This window comes from Macaca mulatta, chromosome 2 (assembly GCF_049350105.2).
Source record: "Macaca mulatta isolate MMU2019108-1 chromosome 2, T2T-MMU8v2.0, whole genome shotgun sequence".
NCBI lineage: Eukaryota > Metazoa > Chordata > Mammalia > Primates > Cercopithecidae > Macaca > Macaca mulatta.
The window spans coordinates 177,981,973-178,005,152 of NC_133407.1; the positions used below are offsets into that span (position 1 = coordinate 177,981,973).

A 23,180-nucleotide genomic window follows, 5' to 3' on the forward strand; every position below is an offset into this window, starting at 1 on the left:
AATTTAACCAACTCTGTGAGCATTTTGCTGTTGTTTTCGTTGTTCAGTCTGTGAAATCTTAGTCTGGTGTAATGATACATGTTTTCTAAACATTATTGAGATTTGTTCCTGAGGAAATAATTATTTCTAATTAAAGACAAATGATAGGTGTCTTAGGAAAAGAGGTTGAATTTTCTTATGATATTATACTAAGTACCTAATCAAGCCTACACTTTTATTCCAGCATTCAGTGCCCTGCACAGTTGGGCCAGGTTCAGCTTTTCAGCCTTATAGCTCATTGACTTCTATATAGTAGTGATTGTCAAACTGCAGTGTCCTATGTCTCTGCAAAAGAGCCTCAGGACTCTTGTAGGATCAAGGGAGCAGGGCAAGCAGAGCCAGGGCTCTCGTTCTTCTTTTATCTCTTTTTCTATTTTAGGCTTTCATACAAGATTTCTTTTGGCAGAATAGTAATGCCTACAGCTGTACATGAGCCATCAATTTTGGACAGGCCAATCATTTCTTAACAAAACCTGAAGTCCTCAACCAAAAAGCTTTACACTTTTTTGTCTCCAATCCCAAGGCTACCACTAGTGTATATGTGCTTTTTTCCATATTACAAAAAAGTACTTCCTTTTTGCTGGTGAATTGAAGTAGACACCCCTCTGTCTACTTTGTGCCAGGCCAGGACTCAAGAAACAAAACAAAGGTTGTATTTAAGTCCTTCTCATAACCATAACTAGGTGTGTTTGTGCAGTGCACAAAATACAGTGTTTTGTCAGTCCTTATGCTACCTTTCTTTTGCTGTTTCTCTAACCTGTAATCTCATTTGAAGATCTTATCTAAAGTCACAGTTAAACTCTGAAAGCTAGCCAAATTGACTTTATTAAAGATAAATGAAAGTTTTATTCTTGGATCCAGAAATGCATGAGTAAAATATGAAGAAAATCCAGATCACTAGCAACAATTGTTGAAAAGGTTTTAGGGGTTTTGTTGACTACAGTCTTTATAAAGCATTGTCATGATAAGGAAGCTCATGCCATTTGGGACTTGAACTCACAGAATTCAAATCTGAGGAGTGAAGTCCTCCACAGCGCTCAGCGTTTGCGGAGACCAGGCAGACGTTGAAGCCTTAATGGGTTAGAGCAGAGGTTCTCAAATGGTATTCTCCAGATTCACAACATTAACATCTCCTGGGGATGTGCTTTAAAATGAAAATTCAAGACTTAATACATCAGAAGCCCTGGGAATGGGACCCAGTTGTCACAAGCCTTCCTGGTGATTCTGATGCATATTCAAGTTTGAAATATGCTGGGCTGGGGTATTCTCAAAAGAGTGCAACCAGGATGATAAAGTAAACTAGAATGGATTAAAAGAACTGAGAATTGGCTCAGAGAAGAGAAGACCTTGGATGTAGATGAGAGTTGTCTTTGGTTACAATATTTGGAAAAGAAGGATTATATTTCTTCCATGTCACTTCAGAAGGTAGGAGTAAGATCAATGGGAAATGTTAAGAATGAAAATTGCATTCATCCTACAAAGAAGTTTCCTAAATCATTACGAATTGTTCTACCTGAGTGTAGTGAGTTATCTGACACTGGAAGATTTAAACCAATGGTAGATCATTACACACTAAGATAAGAACGTGAGCTAAAGCATGAGGGCAGCAAAGAGGGGAGAACTTTGTTTCACCTAAATGGCTCTTCAAACCTTTTCTAGCAATTAGTTTCTGCTTTGATATACTCTATTAAAATTTGGGGGATAATCAATAAATTTTCCAGGTGGTTTATGGACAGCCAGGGAGGAAATTTGCCATTGTTTTAAATATTTAATTTTATTTGCCTCTGTTTTTACACTTGGAAAAAATTTGGAAAATATTTCAGATAGTGAAGAAAAAAAAAATTAAGAAAAACATTCTGGGCCACGTATGGTGGCTCATGCCTGTAATCCCAGCACTTTGGGAGGCTGAGGCAGGCAGGTTGCTTGAGCTTAGGAATTTGAGACCAGCCTGGCCAACATGACGAACCTCCAACTCTACAAAAATATAAAAATTAGCTGGATTGGTGACTCGTGCCTGTAGTCTCAGCTACTTGGGAGGCCGAGGCAAGAGAGCAGCTTGTGCCCAGGAGGCGGAGGTTGCAGTGAGTCAAGATTGCACCACTCCACTCCAGCCTGGGTGACAGAGCAACACTCTCTCAAAAAAACGAACAAACAAAAAAACCCATACTTCCTCCTACTAAAGATAATCATTGTTAGGTATCCTTCTTTATTTTTTTGTTTTTGTTTTTGCCTATGAGTATGTAAGTTCACATTTATGTAAAATTTATTTCTCATAGTACATGCTGTTTATAACCATTTTCCAGTTAATATGTCATGAGCATTATATATAATTATTAAATATTTGTATGCAATGTAATTTTTATTGATATATATTTCATTTCTTTTTTAAGTAGCAAACCATTTCCTCCCAATCTTTCCTTAGTTTTTTATAATCTCCCAGATAAGTATTAAATTTTCAGTTTTGCAATGCTATACTATAAATCACAGGCAGTAGTACTTTGCTTTTTAGAACAGATTAATACCTTTGTATGTATCTATTTATTTCTCAAACGCTTATTACTATATAAATGATAAATTGGCTGTGATAATTTCAGTTTGTTTTAATCCTGTGGATATAATATTTTTCTGTAGTTTTTGAAGTTTTGAAGAATTTATTTTAGAAAAGCATTATTACTTTACAAAATTTTCTTTTCAGGGACAACTGGTAATTACTGTACTCTGTGTAGCAATTGTGTTATATCTAATGTCTTTCCCTTTAAAGCCTGAATGCTTCCAACTTTATAATTTGCTTTAGAGAGCCCAGTTTACCCTATGGCTGACAAATAGCAAACTTAGGATATGATGCAAGATAGAAATGATAATGATTCAAAATAGAACCATAAGGAGGTATTTTTGCTATTTATAATAATATTTTGAGTGTATCTAGTACTTTTAAAATAATATAGTTTAATGGAAGAATATAGTAGAGTGGTATATTTTGTAGTCTATCTATTTATGGCTCTGAAATGTGTCCAGAGTTTACTTTTTAACCTTAAATAGATGATTAGAAATAGCATTAAGTATATTTGACAAGCCTATAAATTTCCCGTAAAGAAATAAGCAAGTGTATGTATTGTAAAAGACAATCTTTCCTCTGATTTAATGTTATATCAGGGGCATTTAGAGTCTACAAGAACCTGAAGTAAATTTTATGAAATATCTAGTTTTTGAAATTTGGGAGATTTCAAAATTTATGCTGAAATCACCGTATTTGTTTCCTTTGGTTTCTCTAACAAACCGAAAGATCAACGTTTGTCTCATGCGATTTATCTTCTCATTCCTTCCTAAACATATTTCTGGGAAAATAATGGAGCTGGACCATCAATTCTTCAAATATTGAAAACTCAAAATCTAAGAGTTATTTTAATCTTGAAATTAATGAAAAGAAGTTAAAGAACCTTGTCTAAGTCAGAAAGTCCTCAGCAAAGCTGGTGATAATTATTATACTGCAAAAAAGGTGAAAAGATAATGGCTTCAAATCCTGCCTTACATTATCCAGTCAAAACCTAATATAAAAATAGGCAATATTTAAGCATATGTTTTCATCTTAAATAATCAAATACTTACATATTATTAATGTCTAATGGGAGTGGAAGTTAAAACAGTGAAATTCAATCAGGTTTTCTTTAATATTTACAATTTTTGCTTTACATTAGCAATTCAGGTTTCACTGATTTTGAATTTGTGAACAATCTGAATTTGTGTGGATTTATTTGTGGTGGTTAAAAGTAAATATTAAGTGCAAGCTATTTGCCAAGAGTGTTCTAGGTGCTATGTTTGAGTTAGGAGGTATGATTCAAACATGAGGAGTAAGACAAGATCCCGGAGATCCCTGTTCTCAGAAGAATTGATGGTGCTTTCAGAGATACCGACAACATAAAAGTACTATGAGAGGAAAGCAGCAGAGCCTCAGGTGGCAATGATAGTTAGATAAATTATTAGTGAACTGAGGTTTTCAGATATAATGTTCTTCTACTCAAAAAGGGAATCAATTCTCTAAGAATTTAAACCCATGTAATACTATGAATGTTAAACCAGTTGGATTTATGGTGTTAATGATTTAATACAGCAACGTTGACAAAATCTCTTTTTCTCCCTTTAGTTCCAGTTAGTAAATATCATATTTTTTACTGTTTCAGATGCCCTGTCTCTGACTGCCAAGGTGGTAAATTATCACATTTTACTGTATATTCAAATGTTAATTACTAAATGGCATAATTTTAACAATTAAATTGACTATTTTGTGAGCCAACTAACAACAATGATGTTAAGCATAGGATGCCCAATGTAAAATAAGCACCTTGTATGTACAGAAGATTTTACACAACTTCATTTAATCCACACACATCCAGAGTTTCAGGTCTGTTTTACAAATCTTGTGTGCCCAGTGCCTAGAGAGATCAAGTAATTTGATAATACTCTTACAGGGAGGATCCAAACCCATGGTTTTATGTATGTTTGTTTGTTTTTTGCTTTTATTTTAGAACTTCTATATTGTACAGGTTGGATTGGGACAGAAAATGAAATTTAGAAACTCTTTTTACTGTCAACAATCTTATAATTAAACAAGATATCTGCAAAATATAAATATAAAACAAGTAGTCTGTATTTTCTGGAAATAAATGTGAAGAGCATATTTAAGCAAGTGATGAAGAAATTTGAAAATATGCAGGCAGTAAAAAATGGTTAATATCAGTCATGAACTTAATTTTCTAATTTATTTTTGAAAGCCATAATCTTCATGAAATAATTCTAGAATTTTTTTCTTCAGCCAGTCAACAGATCATCCTTTTAATTTGAAATTTGTTTTTATTTTTAAGATCCCTTTGTTGATCTAGCAAGTGGCCAAGTTCCTTTGCCTCCCGCTAGAAGGTTACCAGGTGAAAATATCAAAACTAACAGAACATCACAGGACTATGATCAGCTTCCTTCGTGTTCAGGTGAGTTGGCTAATAACAGTAACAATAATCCCTTATTGTTACATAGTGCTTTTATGCTTTTCATAGCACCTTCTTATTCATTATATAATTTAATGAATGTTGTCCACCTAAGAAAGTATTTTGATCATCTTTGCATTTTGCTTATGAAGCTTGCATTGTGAGAGGGATGGCTACAAAACTGCCTCATGGAAAAGAAAAATATCAAGCTTAATATTATCTTTGATCACTCAGTGGAGCCACTTCGTTGATTCAGAATGTATTCATTATCTAACTTTCATTTTGTCTTAGATTTGGGAAATGGGGAAATTCTCTTTGTACATTGAAATGCTGTTTTATGGAAATCTCTGTGGAATTAATACTGGCACCAAACTATTCATTTTCTTAGCTTATTTAGGCCTCCAACCAGTGTTCCACTGACAGCCATCAAATAGAAGGATGTACCATTTTCATAAATACAAGTCATACTCATAACTATTAATAACAGAATGCTGCTTCTTTGCTTCTCGAGGAGGCTTTCCCTGAATATATCTAAATAGCCCCTATCTTCTGCAGTCATATTCTTTCCTTTTTTGCTTTTTCTTCATAGCACCCATCACTACCTAAAATTTTGTTATTCAAAATTCATTTGCTTGACTGTTGGTTATCTTTCTCATCTGCTCAAGTATTAACACTTTGAAAATAAGAATGTTGTTTGGTTCACTGCTTGTCCTAGTCAGTTCAGGCTACTATAACAGAATACCATAGATTGGATTGCCTAAACGGCAAACATATATGTCTCACAGATCTAGAAGCTGGGAAGTCCAAGATCCAAGAAGTACCAACATTCAGTGTCTAGTGAGGACCCTCTTCCGGGTTCATAGATAACTGCCTTCATACTGTGTCCTCACAAGGGCAAGGGAGTACTCTGGGATCTGTTTTGTAAGGAAACCAATCCCTTTCATGAGGGCTTCACCTGCATAATCTAATCATCTCCCAAAGGCCTACTCAGGTGTCCAACAGAGTGCCGAGCATGTGTTTCTTAGATGAATAGTTGGGGATGGATGGATGGAGGGATGGATGGATGGAGGGATGGATGGATGGATGGATGGATGGATGGATGGATTTGAGTGGGCAAATAGGCAAAAGGAGGGAAGAATAGCCGATGTCTGTATTAAACTCAACACACATATCTAATAAGCACTATTTTTGTCTCATATTTGTGAATATCAGAAGTTTTCCTATATGAACTTTTGTCTTATTTCAAAATTTTTTTAAGCTAAAACCTCAGTTGATAGAAGATTTGCTAATAGTAATAGCAATACATTCTGAAACTTCTGAATCAAGATAATTAATGAGCTGTTTTAAGAATTGTCAGTATGGTAGTTCTTATGTGCTCGATGCCATGCTTGGGAGATGCAGAAATCCCTGTGTAGTTTTATATGTTTAAATGCTTGCATATAACTCAGGAAAGCATAGAAAATCTTTTTAATCTTTTCAAATTTTGTCCGGTGTTCTCTTACCAGTTTGTTTCTAGTCATTCTAGGGTTTCATATATATCCATGATTAGCCTGAAATTCCAGTCAAAATAATTTGATGACAAAACATGAGAATCAAGAAAGAAAGACAGTATCTGACAGCTTCTGTATAACATAAGGAAGCATTTTTTTTTAAAAGAAAATAGCATTAAAATATAACTTCAAGCAAAGTGCTATGACTGATTTAAAATAACATATTCAGTACCACCAGCTCTGGATCAAAAGAAACGTACACTTTAGTTGTGGGAAAAGTTGTGGCCAAAACACAGTGTTTTCACAGCTTCTTTACAGTTCGCTGCATAATAAGTGGGTGTTGTAGAGCCCAGAGGAACATCATTCACATATATGATTTCAAGCAGTGTGAATCCCGATTAGCATTACACTAGAAATGTCTGGAAGAACTTCAAATCACAAACCTTGTTGAAATATCCCCGAATAGCCATTTGCCAGAAGCCTGAACTGGTTTTTACCTAAGTAATAAAAGAATCCTGACTATTACTCTGAGGGCCCCAGCTAGCTGTGACATCAGATATTTCAGTCTACTCCCTAAATTCTCTTTACAAACACAGTCAACCACAGAAAATAAGATACTTTTTTCCAACAGATGTTTGTTTACATGAAGCTCACAGGCCTACCAGGCTGTTGACTAGTTTATTTCACATCAGCAGAGAGACTGAGCTTGCCTTCTAGATGAGGTCCTTCCATTCAGCCCTTGAGACTGAATGCATATATGCCTTTAGGATTCTAATAGCTCTTATTTTGCAGTAATTAATCTGTTTTTATTAAGGCCTTTTTAAGATGACCAAATGGGGGTTCTGGTATGACTGCTATACCTTATGAATTCAACTTCTGTTGTCACTTATGGCTGTGTAAATAATTGATAGTGACTTATTTATGGATAGGCTTCTATGGAAAGCATATTTCTAAAGAATTTTAAAATGTAGGTTCATTGATTTTAAAATATCTCCCTTGTTTTATCTAAAAAGTATGTCTGCATGTATACGTATGTCTACATATACAAAGAGCCTTTTAAATGTTTATTACACCCAAAGGAAAATATTTTATAGTTTTATTAAAGTTTTTTTTAATGTATAATTGAAATTTAAATATATGAACATATCATAGGTAGCCCAGATATAAGAAGAGCTTACCAGCGCATGTTAAATTCACATAGACTTGTACATAGGACAAATATTTTTGCTAATAATATGCTTGTTTCTCTACATGGTTGTATTATTCACATGGGGCTCATGTCTCTTCTATGTGTGAAGTTTTACAAATTTCCCAGTTTGCTTTCCCTTGTTGTAAGACATACTGTACTACAGTTTGAATACCATTCTTTGAAAACTCTAAAAGGCTTGTGTTAATGAAGTGCACCATTCACTCTTGAGGTGATTTTTCATATTGTTAGTATGTAGAAGGAAGTTCGAGGTAACACTTGAAAACAATGCTAGATTTTAGCACAACTCACATGTGTGTGAAACTATTAAAAGACCTTATTGCCAAATAAGCCAATCTCATTATAAAATAAAGGAGATCTCATTACAAAAGGAATTAATTTCAATACTACTATTAGTTTACTAGCTTAAAGGAGAATTGATGGAATAGTGAATAAATTTTATATTAGGACCAAATATTCAATAGTTTATCTCTGTTATGATCTCAGTTGAAAATCATGGCTTCACTTCACACAAGGGTTGTAATTTTAAGGTAGATTATATGTCTTTAAGATTTTCTGTTTCAACAAAGGAAATGGCAATGTTGCGTTTTCCCACAGTTCAGCTACGTGAAATACTGGGGCATACAGACAGCTTCAGTTTGAAAGCCAGAGAACCTAGAGTTGTTTTCCTTACAAATCTAATTCTAAATAACCATTTTCTGTATATATTTAAAACAGTATATGTGATTTTTTTGTTTGTAATTTAGTTTATTAAATCATGTCCTTCTATAAGTATTTCTTTTCTTTTTTTTTTTTTTTTTTTTTTTTTGAGATGGAGTCTCACTCTGTTGCACAGGCTGGAGTGCAGTGGCTCAATCTTGGCTCACTGCAACCTCCACCTCCCGGGTTCAAGCTATTCTCGTGCCTCAGCTTCCTGAGTAGCTGGGATTACAGGCACCCACCATCATGCCCAGCTAATTTTTGTATTTTTAGTAGAGATGGAATTTCACTATGTTGGCCAGGCTGGTCTCAAACTCCTGACCTTGTGATCTGCCCACCTCAGCCTCCTAAAGTGCTGGGATTACAGACTTGAGCCACTGCATGTGACTGGCAGTAATTCAACCTTATGGCATAAAAATTAGTCCCAGAATTAAATGATCCAACTTCTGGTAGAATAACAAAGTTATTATAATGTGTTTGAGATTTCTTTTATTCGTTGATCAATTAAATTTATTTATATTTTTTTCTAATTCTGTTATTGTTATAGTTGAGAAGGTCAGCAGTCTAAGAGTTTTGATGTCTGTTCCAAGAATTGTGGCTGTTTTACTAAGTAGATTTAGAAAGTATGTTTCAGATAATATGTACAATATTATTTTATCTAATTAAAATCTGTTAAGTTTGTTAAGCGTATACTATAGTCCTGATGCTTTGCTAAGTATTTTAGATACAGATATATAAATTTTATATGTTAATATATATAATTGTATTTATATAGTTATACACTAAAATATAAATATTCATGTTATTTTATTTAATAATGTATATTTTATATTATCTATTTATAATTATACATTTATATATTTAATATTTTATACAAATATATGATTACATAATATGGTATATTATACATATAAATATAAATCAACATATTTTTACTGTGTAATATAGAAATAGATATAATTTTATTTCTCATAACCACTCTGAAATAAATATACACACACACACACACACATATATATATATATATTTTTTTTTTTTTTGGAGACATAGTCTCGCTCTGTCACCCAGGCTGGAGCACAGTGGTGCAATCTTGTCTTACTGCAACCTCCACATCCCAGGTTCAAATAATTCTCCTGTCTCAGCCTCCCAAGTAGCTGGGACTACAGGCAATTATTGTATTTTTACTAGAGACGGAGTTTCACCATTTTAGTCAGGCTGGTCTTGAACTCCTGACCTCAGGTGATCCACTTGCCTCAGCCTCCTAAAGTGCTGGGATTATAGGCATGAGCCAATGAGCACAGCCTGAAATAGATATTGTTAATGTCAATTTATAGAAGAAAGACAGACACAGCAAAGGTTAGTAACTAACTCAAGCTACTGCAGAAAGTATAAGCGTGACAGAATTTAAATCAGTTTCAGTTTTTAAAAAATTTGTTAATAAATAAAGTTTATGTTGTTATCCTATCAGCATGCCAAAATTAAGTTAGAAAAAAATGTACATATGCATGTCACAAGAATTGCTAAACTGAGTTTGGAGATGTTCAGTGGTAAAATCATGATAATAGTGATGGAATAGTCGTGATGACAAAGAAATGGAGGGTTTTAGAAATAGTAAAACTGTACTAGAGATTTCAAAATCTAGATTCTGATTATCTTTCACATGACCTTAGGAAAGCCACCCACTATGTACTTCCTAAATTTTTCACATGAGCAAAATCAATCTCTGGTTCTCAGTCTTAGATACTTGTACAGCTGAGGCCTTTAAGAGTATCAGAGGAGATCTGAGACTATTTTGTTGGTGGTGGTAGTTTTTCTATTTATGCACATACTATATATACATTGGAAAATAAAAAGAAATTACAGAGAAAATAATCAATAAGAAAAAGCAATCACTTATAACCCTATCAATAAGGAACATTATTGCCATTTTCAAGTGTAACCTTGTAATGTTTTGTCTATGCACATTTCACTTATGATCTCGACATCAAACTCAATATGTCAATTCTGTCTCAATTCCATTTAAGAGTATTATAAATATTTTACTGCATCATTTTAAAAAATGTCATTTTAAATTATTGTTTGACAGTCCATTATTTTTATGTGCTATCAAATACATTTTTAACATTTTGAAACCATAACAGAAACCCTAACTTTATATACAAGAAAACTATCACGTTAAATCCCTTTGCTATTGTCTAGATATGTAGAAGCTCAGTGTTATACTTATTGTTGAACATGATCCAGTATAATAGAAAATGGGAAAATGTATTCATCAACACAATAGCATTTGCTTATTAGACACATCTTTCAAAATATAGACAGAAAGAAAACCCAACCCAATCTTTATATGATGAGGGGAGTAATAAAGGCTTTTTGTGGCAAAATAATTGACAGCCACTGAAATGAACTATTCTCAATTCTTTAAATAGAGGTTATGTAGATATACAGCATTGTGTCTCACTTAAAAAATTATGGTCTGCCTATGGGTCTTTTGGACACTGCTTTGTTGTTGTTTTTTTTTTTTCCTAATAAGCTTTCTGTCCCCAGGAAAAATGACAGTTTAATACCACAGATGTGCTTAGTAGACATAGAGTTAGAGATATATCTCTATGTACTATGGCTCTTGGGAAGGCCACAAACCATATTAGCATATAAATTTTTTTTTTTTCATCCCACGAGAACCAATGATTGCCCCCGCCTAGAATGTATGACCTCGAGTAATCATTCTAGGTATTATTCCAACCATGTTATGCTAATTCCCATGCCATCCAGTATTGTTCTGTATGTCACTCTGTTGGAGGCCGAAAGAATGAGGGTGGTGATCAACTCAGTATACTACTGGAGGCTATACGAGTAAACAGCAAACTGTTCTCCTAAAGGAATGTTGGGAAACTGACAAACTGCGTCTGCTGCCCAGAAGGGATGCTGAGGGCAGTCAGGACCCAGGCACAAGTGTTGCTTGTGATTAGGCACATCTGAAGCCTGTTAACAATCATGTGAACCTGTAATCAGTCAAGCAGCTGACCAATCATTACCTCCTCCCCCTCCCTGCTTTTTCTACCCAATAAATACAAAGGGCTGTAGAAGCTCAGGGTGCTGCCTTTGCTCACTAGAAGCAGGGAGCTCTCTTCTTCTTTCCCAACCCTTTCCTTAAAACAGTTTCTTTTGTGTTTTTTTTTTTTGTTGTTGTTATCATTTCTGTGTTTGTCCCTTTGTTCAGTCTTGTAGTGAGGGACTCAGGCAGTAACAGTAGTAACTGTCCTAATGACAGTCTCACGCAGTAACAGTAGTAACTGTTGTAATGAAGGTCTGCAAGTAGTAACAGCAGTTAACTGTGTAGTGAAGGTCTCAAGTAGTAACAGTAGTAACTCTCCTAATGATGGTCTCAAGTAGTAACAGTAGTAACTGTTGCAGTGATGGTCTCAAGTCGTAACAGTGGTATAGTAACTGTCTTATTGATGAGCTGCCACATCACTCTGTTCTTTTACATGCTCAGAAAAGGAAAGCTGAATCAAAATTTACTACGAAACCAGGGCTTCTCAAATCTTTCTTTCTCAAAGAAGAGTTTACAGTGAACAACAAAGGACTGGGGCATTACGTAGAAGAGGTCAATATTTAGTTTTTTAGTGCAAGACATTGTTTCAAAGTCTGTTTTATCTCAAAAATTTGTGCAAACTTTGTATTTTACTCCTTAGTGTATCTGTATTCATTTCAGTGCTTTAAAATATTAATGACCTTATATCCTTTAATAAAATTGTTACCCCAGAAGATGTACTACTTATATCCTGTGGCTCACATTCTTGTACTAATTTTGATACTGCTGTAATTAGTCGTAAGAGTTCAAAAATACCATGAACATGGATGTTAGCACTAAAACAAACACATGCTCTTCCAAAATAACTATTTTTAAGGATGATGTGTATTCAGGTACAGAAATTCCATAGGGTTGATAAAATTTATAGTTATTTCAATGTGCTCCCAAACTGCAATATAATTAACTTTTAGGGGAACAGAAGATAGTTTCATCTTCATTTCATTGCTTCCTTCCACTATCCTAAACATTTGAAAGTGCTAAAGTAAATGAGGACCTGGTGTGATCCACTTTTAGATACTGTGAAAAAGAAAAGTGGAGAAAGTGAAGGCTGCGTCTGAGCTTTGGGAAGAGACAGAGTGATTGGTTCTAAGCAATTTGCTTTTATGGTCAATGCGGAAATGATCCCCTTTTTAACAACTAGTAGTTCAGGTTGCACCAGATCTTGCTTTTTAATATTCTTCTAGAAGGCTTTCTGTAGAATCAGATACTCACAACAAAACTTCTTTCATACTTCTCTGGCATTCCTGTTAATTTATAGTAATTGCTGGTCTATAGCATTTGAGTATAGCACTTATCATTATAAACATTAATTCATTGTTCTTTCTTTTTAATGGTCTCCTCAGTCCATATACTGTATATTACATTAATTCTCATACTACCTGATTGAAAAGGGATAAATAATACCTCTAAACACAGATATATAAAAGTAGATTTGGAGAATGAGAATTGTGAAAGTAAATTGCTTAGCCCAAGATCTTAGTGGCCAAACTGAGATTTAAGATTTAATTGCCAATTATACTATTTATTAGAGTCATTCCTGGCTGTCATGAATACTATTATTCATCCCACTTGTATACACAGCTGTTCTTTTCAAACATGCCTAGCATTCGTGTGCACATCTCAGTATCCTGGACAGACAAAATAACTTAAAAATTTCTTAGAAAATTACCTGTGGAAAACAAGTTAATTGTTTTCTAAGTCTAGGTACTTTTGTATCAAAGTCTAGGTACTTTTCTCATCTAAAAGTGTCTCAGGAGACATGATTTAAATATATGAATTTTTTGGTAATTGATTAAAGGAAAGCTTTCAATAATTTCTAATAGTTTTTGAAAATGATTAAAAGCAAAACACAATTTATTGTCCATTCCTTTATGATATAATGAAAATACTTAATAGGAAAATAAATGGAACTACAAAACATACTAAGAGATGCAATTTAGCAGACGATAATAGTTTGAGATGTTTAATTACAGATCCAAGAAACAGTATAGATATTAGCAAGGACCAGAAATTATATGTTCTTACATATGGGCATACTTTAATATACATTATCTACAGCTATAATATTTTTTAAAACTGGACATTTTATTACAAAAAAGGAATAATTTAAAATAAGACTGTCATCATGGCCGGGCGTCGTGGCTCACGCCTATAATTTTAGCACTTTGGGAGGCCAAGATGGAAGAATTGCTTGAGGACAGGAGTTCGAGACCAGCCTGGTCAACATGAGACTTCATCTCATTAAAAAAAAAAAAGACATACTATTTGATGTGGAAACAATGCTTTTATCCTAGAGGCTTTGTTTTATATATGTTATATTGATATTGCTAGAATTGTATATAGGATGATATTTTTACAAGTTACCTTCTCATGGAAAAATATACGTCTTTTGATTTAGAAAGGAAAAATATTAAATAATACATTAGATTAGCTTTTATTATTTAAATTTATTATTATTGAAAATATCCGCTTACAGTATCTCCTGAAGCCATTGGGAAAGTTGCTGAGGCAGCAGAAGTGGGGAGACAAGATGGGAACATTAAGTACGAGACATTTGGCTTTTAACCTCAGATCACCATTCACTTAACTGTGTCCTTGAATTTGTTGTTTGGCATTTGTCAGTGGTCTAGGAGAAAGGTATTAAATATTGTTGTCTAGATAGTCTTCAATCCATAAGCGTATTTCATGACATAAAGCTGACATTTTAAAATGTATAACTGGACCAAGCACCGTGGCTCCTTCCTTTAATCCCAGCACTTTGGGAGGCCAAGGGGGGTGGATCACTTGAGGTCAGCAGTTCGAGACCAGTCTGATCAATATGGTGAAACCCTGTCTCTACTAAAAAAAATACAAAATTAACCAGGCCTGGTGGCGCACGCCTGTAATCCCAGCTACTTGGCAGTCTGAGGCAGGAGAATTGCTTGAACTCGGGAGGTAGAGGTTGCAGTGAGCCGAGACTGCACCATTGCACCCCAGCCTGGGCAACAAGAGCAAAACTCCATCTCAAAAAACAAACAAAAAAAATGTATACATGCATATGTATAGTGTGTGTGTATATTTTTTGTCTAGGCTTTTGAGATAAAGTGCTATACATGACCAGGAAATACATGATGAAAGTGCCCTGTCAAGTTAGCTAGCCCGTGACCTGGGACCTTTTCTCTTTCCCTAAGGTTACTGTCCATTCATGGGTACCAGTGTCATTGGTTTAAATTGGAGGCTGTATTATCACCAAGGGACTGATCTAGAACCCAATTCTCTACTCCTAATATTTGTTCTAGGTTTGCTCGTTCTTGAGCAAAACTTCTTACATTGCAATCTGTATAAAGTGTTGGAGCAAAGCACTGAGTTTCCTTCTGTTCAACCTATTGACTACAGTAGAGTCAAAGCATCTACTATTTTGTTGTTGTTTTTTTTTCCTCCTAGCATCAGTAAGGCACAGATTATTAACTTGAAAAATCAGCTAGGAAGATGCTACAGAGCATCTGTTTTAGAGCAGTTCTGCTGTGACATGGATGGCACTCAGGACCTATGGGAATGGTCTGCCATGGATATCTGTGAGCTTGTAAACAAAGTTTCCTCTCATAGAAACCTCCCAAGATTGTTCCTCTGGAGAACCATCAACCAGAGCCTGTGCTGTAGTAGAACGTGAACTATATTGCTAAACAAAGTGAAAGCCTTCCCTTTTTAGATAGTTATTTTGATTATTTTTTCTTTCTCTATCTCTCTGACTACATACGGCCTGAAGAATAAAATGTGGACTAGAGAAGGAAATGTGTAAATTTCTCAGTGGAACTACCAACACACTGTACCTTAATTTTCTCTTGTTCAAAATGAGGATAATACTACCTATCCCACAATAGTATGGAAAAATTGAAAAAGTTTTATTTGTAAAGAAAACAAGAAATAGTATTTCCATAGGAAATGAGATAATGCTGTTATGTTGTCTTGCCTTCATTTTTATCTCACTGTCTAAATGGTATCTCTCTTTAAAAATCTACACAGATGGTTCACAAGCACCAGCCAGACCCCCTAAACCACGACCCCGCAGGACTGCACCAGAAATTCACCACAGAAAACCCCATGGGCCAGAGGCGGCATTGGAAAATGTCGATGCAAAAATTGCAAAACTCATGGGAGAGGGTTATGCCTTTGAAGAGGTGAAGAGAGCCTTAGAGATAGCCCAGAATAATGTCGAAGTTGCCCGGAGCATCCTCCGAGAATTTGCCTTCCCTCCTCCAGTATCCCCACGTCTAAATCTATAGCAACCAGAACTGTAGACACCAAAATGGAAAGCAATCGACATATTCCAGGAGCGTGGAAATGAGAGAACTGAGATGGAATTCAAGAGAGAAGTGTCTCCTCTTCGTGTAGCAGCTTGAGAAGAGGCTTGGGAGTGCAGCTTCTCAAAGGAGACCGACGCTTGCTCAGGATGTCGACTGCTGTGGCTTCCTTGTTTTTGCTAGCCATATTTTTAAATCAGGGTTGAACTGACAAAAATAATTTAAAGACGTTTACTTCCCTTGAACTTTGAACCTGTGAAATGCTTTTCCTTGTTTACAATTTGGCAAAGTTACGGTTTGTTCTTGTTTTTAGTTTAGTTTTGTTTTGGGTTTTTGATACCTGTACTGTGTTCTTCACAGACCCTTTGTAGCGTGGTCAGGTCTGCTGTAACATTTCCCACCAGCTCTCTTGCTGTCCACATCAACAGTTAAATCATTTATTCATTTGACTCTCTACCATCCCCAGGCCCTGCCCAGGTCCGGTTCCATTTCTCCCATTCACAAGATGCTTTAAAGGTTCTGATTTTCAACTGATCAAACTAATGCAAAAAAAAAAAAAATATTATGTGTTCTTCACTACTGAGTTTCTTCTTTGGAAACCATCACTATTGAGAGATGGAGAAAACCTGAATGTATAGAGCATTTATTTGTCAATAAACTGCCTTTTGTAAGGGGTTTTCACATAACATCGAGGAGCTTCCCTTTTTAGTTTAAGCTTTGTGACCTTTAATCCTCCATAGTCTCATGTCTGTCATCCCGGGGTATCACAACTGTAAAAATCTACAGTATTAGAAAGCAGCTACTACAGATGTGGAAGATATAACACTTGTATAAGACAATGCTGTACTGAAGTTATATAACAAGGTCCTCTGATACTTATGCCTGTGTTACTTTGAGGGATGCTGAATGAGAGGACCCTCTCCCTGAAATATATTAACAATTCTCAGATAAAATTATGGGCATATCTTTTCTGAAGTGGAATTAAGAGTTCATTTCCCATTTGAGTGATTACATTCTAGCTCCTGAGAGCTGTGGGAACCAGTTCATACTGCAGTGGAAACGTTAACTCTTTGATGCACTGTTAAGTGTCAAGGCTACTGTGGCGATGTTTTTTGCAAAGTTCCCAGTAATTTCCTCTCTGCAATCAAATTAGAGTTCATATTTAATTTGCAGATTCTCTCATTCATTGCTCCACACTACTCTATCAAATCAGGTGAAAGAAATTAATACAGTTTTGCCTTTTTTACAAAATGGTGGTTGGTTCTTCAGATACCATGTTATTAGTCTTAATAAATCTACAACTATTTATTGAGCATCTATGATGTGCTTGGTGCTGTTAGGCACTGTGTTTTTAAAGCACAAACTCTCAAAAGCTGATTCCAGCGTAATGTTTTATTTTTGTTTTTCTGTATTTTTTATGACAAAGTCTGTCTGATAAGACAAAGCCTGGAAAGTTTCCCCCAAAGCTTTAGAATTTAGAATTAGCTGTTACTCATTTCTAGTGAGAAATTAATGGAGAAATGAGATAAAATCATCTCTGTGTAAATGCTTGAAGCCACAGAAAGTTTTCTAAATACGGACTAATTGTGGGTTTGTGCATATTTCTGTGTCTCCTCTTTTCAATTCACGCCCACTGTGATATACAGAGATGCATCAGATAGTGAGCCTGCCTTCAGGACTTGGAAGGACATGACTGAACATCTAGTAGATCTGGTGGAAATTAATGTTATACAAAGGACACGTAGACTAAGTTGACCCTGGGAGAGGAGTTAATGCATTCCTTTGCAAAGTGACATGTGCCCTTTTTTTTTTTTTTTTTTTTTTGACAGTCTTGCTTTCATGGTATGAGATGAGAACTCACAGGCCTTGGGTAATTTCTGCTTTTGTATGAATTTTTTCAGATGGTTCTGAGCTGGTTATGTCCCTGGAGGGGAATTTTTCGTCTGCCTTAGATGTTCTTCCCAGAAGTAGGTGTATGAGCGAAGTTTCTTACACTTTTAAAATTGTATTGGCACGTTTTCTTTTGCTTTATGAACCCCTGTTTTGTCATTGTGATTTTTCACTTGTTTTAACAGTTTCAGATGTCACCTTGAAGTAGCACAGTTTATTTTGGCCTTTTTATGATTGCTGCTGATAGGTACAGTCTAAAAGCCAAAAGTTGCCACTTCATTGTGATAACATTGTTATAACATTCCTAATAGATTAGAGAATGATGTAAAATAAGAATGTTAGAAAACAGCACATTCTCATTCCATTTATAAATAATATTTGAAAATTTCCAGTGAGAATTTAAAAAGAAGGACTGGTGATGATATAGCAAACCTGGACCTGAAATTTGTGGGAGGGATATCTATTTTGCAGAGAAGATTTACCAGCCTCCACCAAAATCTCTGCATCTTGTACTCAATAGCAACCATTAGTATTGTCATTTGAAAAGAATGAATCAAAAATTCATACAGAATGGAATGAAAAGAGGAAAACTTTCTGTTAAACACTGTCAACAAAGACCCATTGCTATCTATCACCTATGAAATTAAACCTAAAAAAAATTTTTTTTGAGAAAATAATTAAATGTTTTTTTATTGTAAAAGCGATTGATAGTTGATGTTTGGAAGTGATCCAGACTTTGTTTCACTGTGATTCAAAAAGTTAGACATTCCTTCCATTTCTCAAGATTTGGTAACGCAAATATTTTTTTAAGTCAGCATTTCATATAATTCATAAAATTAAGACAAATTAATTTATTGATATCTGGCCAATGTGAACCCTTCTCACCCAACCCAAACATGTTCTGGAGGTAGAAGGACTTATCCTCAATTATATTCCAGTAAATTTATCGCCATAATCTGTTTTTTCCCCTAATGTATGATATATCCTCACCAAATTTTTCTAGAATTGAATAAAAGCAGTTTTTGCTTAACTTGAATTTCCTTCCACAAATACGACCTTCAGCTCTTCCCTCTCCGTTTCTCTTCTGCCCACATTGCAAATAGTCTTCATAATAGAGCCCTCATTGCAACTTAGAAGGGTCCCATTTGTTAACTCAGCATTTCATATACCAAGAACACTTGCAAAGATTTGTTCGTAATGTGAATTTTTTTTTTTTCAGTTCCAGAAGCATTTCCTACAGTTTGAACGTTACTTTTTTATCTCAGATTTTCAACTTGAAGCTTTGATTTGCACTGAATTAACTTGGTTAAAATGTTAGTTTCTCTTCAGCTAACAGATTTGAAAGCAAATTACAGTATATTCGAATAATTCAGGTACTGCCTGTTGACCTGGAATTTTAGTGATTCTGGGAAAGTTTTCCAGACAAAGACACCGATAGAGTGAAGGGTTTTTTCCCCAATTACTGTTTTATTGTTTTTTTAAATGCCTTTTTAAAACTTGTGTAATGTGGCAAAATAGTCACATCTTCCATTAATTTATATTTTCTTCATTCCTTTTCAATTCTGGTTGTTATGTAACCTCAACTATTTTATCTGTTCTTTTAAGGTATTTTATAAAATGAACATTAACCAAATGCAGAGTTGGTATTTTATTTTTCAAATGAACACAAAAAATTTAGAGCATTTCTATGTTGTAAGTTTTCTTCTTCATGTCTAATTGAACAAAGTGGTGCAAGGTATACCCATCCTAAGTAATTTAGTTATTAAATACCAAAATCATAATTTTAAGATAGCATAATAGATAAAATTGTCCCTATGTCATAGATTTGAAAGTCAAAGGTGTATCAATGTTCCAAGTAAGAAATATCATATCTAGGAAATGCTGAAAGTCTTCAGGATGATATCCTATAATATATAATTAATTGATAATTGAGGGTACTGATCAACCATACCATCTGGTCTTTAAATTCCCCATTTCTTAAATCATTTTTTTCACTGATCAGTATATAGTGGGGAGAGAACAACAGAGATAACAATGTTAATAACTGCTTTTATATCAAGAATCATGGCAGAATGTTGTGAAAGTAATTGTTACATGCAAAATTCCATGCATAGCAATAACAGTTACTTCCTGGAGGCACATACCGTGAAATGGGAGACACACATAAGCAAGTAATTCCAATACAAAAATGTTGTGTACAACGTACCACACTGTACTAGAATTATGTCTGTATGGTAAGTGCTTAAGAACTAATTATTGAGCCCTTACTATGTGTAAGGAGTTTAGTGTCAAAGCATGTAATGCTTTCGACAACGCTGCCTGTTTTAGGACTGTGGAAGAGAAGTTGGAAATGATGTTTCTCATAGAAAGTTTGAGAACCCATAAGACTAAGTAGTCTTTTGTAAGCCTAAAAGGAGCAAGGTTTTGTTGTTGATATTAAGAAAGAAATTCAGAGTTAAAGCTTTTCAAATAGGAAGAACACACATGATAAAATACTGTTTTTTAAGCAAAGGTGAGATGCCGCTCATCATTAGTTCAGTGCTTTGAGAAGACTGTTCTCCTAGCCCCCCCGAGAAACCTCTGTGGGACTCATTAAGAGGCTGGTGGCAGAACTTCCACTCCTGTGTCATAAGAGTCATCACAAGCAGAAGAGGATGGACTGGAGGGGTACCTGGGAATAGTGAGTGATGACAGAGAATGTTCTGAGTTTGGTCCACCTCTCCCAATTCAACTAATGATAGCTTCCAGAGAGCACCAAGTGTAGATATTAGGGAACTGGTATTTTATTCTATTAGAGTCCATACAGTGGACTTACTGATGTGCCATCTGTGGTTATTAGAGCAGGGTAGAACAAAACTAGAGAGGAGTCAGCAGTCAATCAGGTGATAAGCATCCCCACCATTGGGAGGACAAGGATACATCATACTCCCCTGGGACAGGCAGAGCCCTGTCAAGGCAGCTGAGCTGGAGTTGTCTTGGCAGGACCCAAGGAGACCTCCTGCCAGCCACAGTCAAGCAGCAAGAGACTTTGGGGTATGCACTGCTGGACCAGGCACAAGGAAGTCAAGCCAGTGGATATCTGATGTATCTGATGTGTCAGACACTCACCGAGTGGCCTCCCACTTGAGCTTGACAACAAAGTCCACATTGGAGAACTTACCGCATGGGGCAAAATACAAAATCGAACATGCCCTATAATAGCACTTGTAAAAATAATTTTACTTCTTCCCTTAAGTCTTCTTCCCCTACCCCAATCCCAAAGAAGCAGAAATGTCAGAATGAAGAGGAGGGGTAAAAAAGGGTTTATCTTGCCCTTTCTCTGCTCCCAGTCCCTGTGGTTAAGGGCTGCCCAACACTGGGACAGAGTGGACAGGCTAGACTGAATTAGAATGCAGGTAATTAGACAAGGAAAGATCATTAATAGTCAAAATAAGTGATTACAGAAAAAATCTCAACATACCATGTTGGCAGCCCACAAGATTCAAGATGTTTAGTAAATTACTAAAAAAAAAAAACACAGACATTTCATTTCAAATGAACTTCAGTGGTTTCCTTAGCTTAACAAAAAGTATTTATAGTCAGATAGCCATTATTAGAGGGTCCTCTGGTGAGATGGTGTGGATTGGACAGATGCATTTTGTTTCTCTGGAAATACTTCCTGCCGGGCAGGCTCAGAGGGCTCACCCCTCGAGTTGCAAATTCTACCTAAAGCCTCCCACAGTCTCTTGAGCAGAGACCCTCTCCTCTACCCCTTAGCAGTGCAGGGCCCAATCTCACCCAGTTCTCCCTTCACTACAAGCATTGCTTCCCCCTCAGTAAACTATTCAACCCTCATTTGTTAGCTTGTTTACGAAGTAAATATCAGGGACATGAAACAAAACGTCTGGCAGCAACTTCCCTAGGACATCAGTGACTGTCCTCAAACTACTCTCAAAAGGAGCGTTTCCCTAAAGAACCATTCCAAGGTAAGATACAAAGTATCCTTGCAGAAAATTAAACGTAACCACAAGTGCCTAGGCCCTAGGCTATTTAGACATGAATCAAAAACAGCAGTACCAAGGCACTTACTTGTATAAATGTTTAATCAAGAGTGATGCTTAATGTCTATCTGGAATTTCTTGCAAAAAAAAAAAGATGGTCTAAAACAAGATTAATATATCTCTACTGGGCATTTTAATCAGTGCTAACATAATTAAATATTTATATAGCACTTTGAGTTTGGGAACATTTTCTGTTTGATTTTCAAAGTTGCATTTCTCAAAATTCTTATAAAGTAGGTCCATTACACTTGATACCTTCTCTTTGCACAGAGAATTTATAAATCAGAGAACATAACTTTCCCTGAGTCACTCAACAATTGACGAGAGCTAGAATTATGATCATATCAATTAGTCCCACCTAATGCATTAGATATTAAAAATAGACCTAAAAACAATCAGGCAAGATCTAAGCAATCCTTCTGTGTGCAAGAAAGAGAATTAAAAATGAGTAAGTGACTTTCACCTCCTACTATTATCACATATTGCAGGAGGTATCACTCAGAAAGATAAGTACATGCTGACATGATTTGACTGTTCCCCACCCAAATCTCATCTTGAAATGTAGTTCATGTAATCCCCACATGTTGTGAGAGGGACCCAGTGGGAGGTAATTGAATCACAGGGGCGGTTACCCTCGTTCTGTTCTCGTGATAGTGAGTGAGTCTCATGAGGTGATAGTGAGTAAGTCTCACGAGATCTGATGGTTTTATAAGGGGCTTTTCCCCCTTTTTCTGGGCACTTCTCTTTGTTGCTGCCATGTATAAGAGGACGTGTTTGCTTCCCCTTATGCCGTGATTGTGAGTTTCCTGAGGCCTCTCCAGCCATGCTGGACTGTGTGTCAATTAAAACTCTTTCCTTTATGAATACCCAGTCTCAGGTATGTCTTTATTAGTGTGAGAACTGACTAATACATGTTAAACATGACTAACACATAGAAACATGTTACTTACTGACTAGTTGGGGTGTTTTTTAAAAGATGATTTGCTTAGTGGTCAGCACTATCCTGTAAAGTAAACACAATCATGTAGTTGAAGCTGAACTACATATGCACTGCAAACTTTGCGAAGAGATCAGCAACTTGAAAGTGTGGATGACTTAAGCAACCTGCATTCTAAAGTGGCTTAGCACTATGTGTCTTTCTAGTGCCATTTTTAATGTGTGGAAGTACCTCTTTTTAAAATCAATTTACTGTTTACTACGAAGGGGAAAGGAAAAATTACCTTACCGCTTGCCATTTTTCAGCAAAAGAAAAGTGTTCTAATTACTCAATTCAGTAAAAAAGCTAATAAATAGGGAAGGGGAACAAATAAATATTCTCAGAGGTTAAATTTAAAAAAAAAAACCTGTTTCATTTGTGAACCTTTAATGCATAGGCACCGAGGCAATTTTGGCAGCCATGCTATTAATCTGTAAGAGGCTATAAACTTGTCATGGTAAGGACACTGCAAATTCAACTTGAACATAC

At 35.5% G+C, this 23,180-nt stretch overlaps 1 protein-coding gene across 8 annotated transcripts in view; it reads left to right on the forward strand.

Annotated features, from left to right (window-relative positions):
• CBLB (Cbl proto-oncogene B) overlaps nucleotides 1-19,308 on the forward strand; it is a 213,841-nt gene extending 194,533 nt beyond the window's left edge. For all 8 annotated transcript variants that reach the window (XM_015129774.3, XM_077993983.1, XM_015129772.3 and 5 more), the window contains 2 exons: nucleotides 4,899-5,018; nucleotides 15,508-19,308. In XM_015129774.3, coding sequence (XP_014985260.1) covers nucleotides 4,899-5,018; nucleotides 15,508-15,767 — 380 coding nt within the window. In that variant the 3' untranslated portion in view covers nucleotides 15,768-19,308. The remainder of the gene's footprint in view (nucleotides 1-4,898; nucleotides 5,019-15,507) is intronic.
• Nucleotides 19,309-23,180: the final 3,872 nt, after the last annotated feature.